This window comes from Acanthisitta chloris, unplaced genomic scaffold, assembly GCF_000695815.1.
Source record: "Acanthisitta chloris isolate BGI_N310 unplaced genomic scaffold, ASM69581v1 scaffold4256, whole genome shotgun sequence".
In the NCBI taxonomy this organism is placed as follows: domain Eukaryota; kingdom Metazoa; phylum Chordata; class Aves; order Passeriformes; family Acanthisittidae; genus Acanthisitta; species Acanthisitta chloris.
In genome coordinates this window covers 1-3,500 of record NW_008678553.1, presented here as the reverse complement: position 1 = coordinate 3,500, position 3,500 = coordinate 1, and the positions used below count along the sequence as shown (strand labels likewise).

The 3,500-nt window shown below is 49.5% G+C and overlaps 1 protein-coding gene across 1 annotated transcript in view; it reads right to left on the bottom strand.

Annotated features, from left to right (window-relative positions):
- The window catches only part of LOC103804311 (cyclin-G1-like), a 3,558-nt gene extending 2,870 nt beyond the window's left edge, over positions 1 to 688 (bottom strand). The window contains 1 exon segment of the mRNA XM_009076919.1: positions 582 to 688. Coding sequence (XP_009075167.1) covers positions 582 to 688 — 107 coding nt within the window.
- Positions 689 to 3,500: the final 2,812 nt, after the last annotated feature.

Below are 3,500 nucleotides of genomic sequence, written 5' to 3'. Positions count from 1 at the left end.
GGTTTAACCCCAGCAGCAGCCAAGAACCAGCAGCCTCTCACTCACTCCCCCACCAACGGGATGGGGGAGAGAATTAGAAGGGTAAAAGCTACAAAAACTCATGGGTTGAGATACAGTTTAATAGAGAAAGCAAAAGCTGCACACACAAGCAAAGCAAAACAAGGAATTAATTCACTGCTTCCCACAGACAGGAGGTGTTTAGCCATCTCCAGGAGAGCAGGGACCATTACGTGTAACGGTTCCTTGGGAAGACAAACACATCACTCCAAACATCCCCCCTTCCTCCTTCTTCCTCCCACCTTATATACTGAGCATGATGTCCTATGGTATGGAATATCTCTTTGGTCAGTTTGGGTCACCTGTCCCAGCTGTGTCTCCTCCCAATCTCCCATGCACCCCCAACTTCCTTGCCATGTGGCAGTATGGATCGCAGTAAAGGCCTTGACTCTGTGTAAACTCTGCTCAGCAACAACAAAAACATCTCTGCATTATCAACTCTGTGTTCTGCACAAACCCTAAGCATAGCCCCATACTAGCCTCTATGAAGAAAGTTAACTCCACTCCAGCTCAAACCAGCACACAGCCTCAGCCCGGAGGCCTCGGGCTGACACCTCAGCTCCTGCTCCAGCAGTGCCGAGAGCTGCCGCGGCAGCTGCTGCGCGTCCGTGCTGATGAGTGTTTCGATCATCTGCAATGAGACATGAGCGTCAGCCGAGGGAGAGGAGAAACCTGTGTCCCAGGCTGTCAGTAATAAACGGCTTTTAAAGCGTAAATGGCTTTTCATAGAATCATGGAGGTTGAAGAGACCTTTCAGAGCATCAAGTGCAACTGTTAACCTGTCACTGCTGTAACTAAACCCTAAAGCAGATCCCCCAGTGCCACACCCAGACACCTCTTCATCGCTGCCAGGGATGGGGACTCCACCACCTCCATGGGCAATTCCCTATTCCAGTGCCTGAACACTCTGACAGGGAAAACAATTCTCCTAACATCTCCTCTGACTCTCCTCTCAGTTTATGACCATTCCCTCTAGTCCTCCCCCTGCAGCCACGGCAGGAGAGACATCCCCCACCTCCCCCCAACCCCTGCCAGGGAACTGTAGAGAGCCACGAGGTCACCCCTGAGCCACCTCTTCTCGAGACTGAACAAACCCAATTCCCTCATACAATGTGCTCTAGACCCTTTATGGGCTTCATTGCTTTTCGCTGGGCTCACTCCAGCACCTCAATGTCCTTTTAAAGCAAGGGGCCCAAAACTGAACAGCTTTAAACACTTGTGACAGCTCCTCACTGGGTTTTCAGGCCAGGGGAGTTGTCATGGTGGGCTGAGGGCTGGAGGGTATTTGATGTGTTCCTGCACCCTCCTGCAGCACAGCTGAAACCTTTCAGGTACAGAGCACTAAGGGTTTATGTCTTTAACACTTTCCAGTCCCTCAGAAGCATTTTGGTATATTCATGGAAGAACAGACTTACAGAAGGACACCTTCTTACCTAAGGCAGCCCTAGCTGGTAAGCCGTGTTTGGGGTTCAGGCAGCTGCTTACAAACACCTCTGCCCTCCCCCTCCTCGTTGGGAGCGTTTGGGTCAGCAAAACAACAAATATTTCTTCTGCTCAGAAATGGACAGGGGTTGCTTGGGGTTATGGTAGGGCAAATGTGTTGCCAGTGAAAGTTAATTCGAGTTTGTTGTAGCTGTTGAGTCACACACATTGGGTCAGGTTGCATATAAACTTTCTTTTTGGCTTTAAGAAGAAAAGTTCTGTGTTGCTGAAAAACACTTAAAACAGCATTGAAAACTATTCCAGAAGCTGAAAATATTCCACTCCTGAACTGACTTTAGGCAAGTAAAGGTTGTTGCTGGCTGTAGAGACTGTCTGTTTAGGGCATGCTCCAGGCCCAAGCTTTTATTTATTTAATAAATGTTCTGTTTCCTGTTTCTTTATCAAAATTGAATACGAGTTCCTTACAGAGGCTGAGCAATGGCTGAAGGAGATATTTTGCAGACCGTTATGTTGCCAGACAATTCAAAAGGATTCAAGGTAATTAAATAGTTGTTTTCCTAAAAATGTTAGGATGTTATTTCTGCTTCAGCCTAAAACTTTCAAGCTATTTTGTGATGGCTGTTATGAATTGCTTGAAAGGCTTAAAATTCTCTCGAGGGGTGGGTGGACTGACATTTACTGAGACACAAGAGTTTTAGGCAGGCTGCAGGAGACATCGCCAGGAGAGAGTTGCTTTTAGTACATCACCGTGGTGGGCTGGGCTGAGCAGGCAGAGGAGTGGGAACAGTTTGAGTGGGAGTTGCTTCCTCTTTTCTGCTCAGCCAATCATGGTTTTGGGAAGTGAACTGAACAATGAACTAAGTACAAGCAGACAAGTGCAGCAGAGGATGCCACAGAGTTACAAGTCACTGTAAGCTTGTTCCTGGTAGGGATGAGCTCCCTCCTGGAAAAAGAGAAAGCATCACTTGGTCAGGGCTCAAGGCAAGACCTGTGACCGCTCACACACGCCTGACGGAGGGAGCCACAAGCCTCCCTTGCTCCTGCTGGTTTGGGTTGGGTTAGGGTTAGGCAAACCATGTCCCAAGGACACAGTGCTTGAATGAGGTCTTAGAGATATGACTAGCTCTGTACAGATGCAGAAGAAAAAGTAGACAAAAAGGCAGCTGTCAACAGAAGAGACAGATGTTTCTGTGGACAGATACAAAGTTGGATTGTGGAGCTGGTGCTGTTCTTAGGCCAGTGAATGTGAGTGAGGTTAAAATGCATGTAGGAGTGGAGGGTGTCTCACAAAATCAGGGGCATGTTGGCCCATAGAGTGCATGAATGAGGCCGAGCAGAGGCAATGAAAGAGAGGGAACAGGCATGGAAAATTCATTTTGCACTTCCAAAGCCTGCAAGCTCAGTGGATGACTGTGGAAAGGAGCAGGGCAGCTGAGGTGGCATGGAAGGCTCATGGGTACAGGCTGCATGTAGGACTACCAGCTGAAGAAGAAAAGGTTAAGGGGACACAATGGACTGTCTTAGGCACATCACATATAGCAAACCATCTTGGACTGTTTCACTGGGCACCTGTAGCTTGGAAGGACTTTGTCCCTAGCAGCACATGAGGGGCTCCATGGGAGAACTGAGGTGCACAACAAATGTCTCCAGAGCTTCTGTCCCTGGGTACTGATCATTAGCCAGGATTGTCTGCTCAAGGTAGCACGGAAAAAATCTCAGACTGGAGATGCAAAGCTCTTGGCCCCTGGCGAGAAGGGGAAAGTGACCAGCATGAGCATTTGGGTGCCTCCAGCACCGAGTGATGGGGGCTGGACACGGGCAGAGGGGAACGGGCAGACCTGGGCATGATGAAGGAGAACGAACATGGAATAAGTGTGGCTGGAGAGAAATGGGGGCGACCAGTACCCACAGGGAGGGAACGGAGAACCCCAAGAGCCGGTGGGGGGAAGGAGGCGAACCAGAGGACACAGGGGCTGAGCTGGCCCCACTGCCGCACTCAG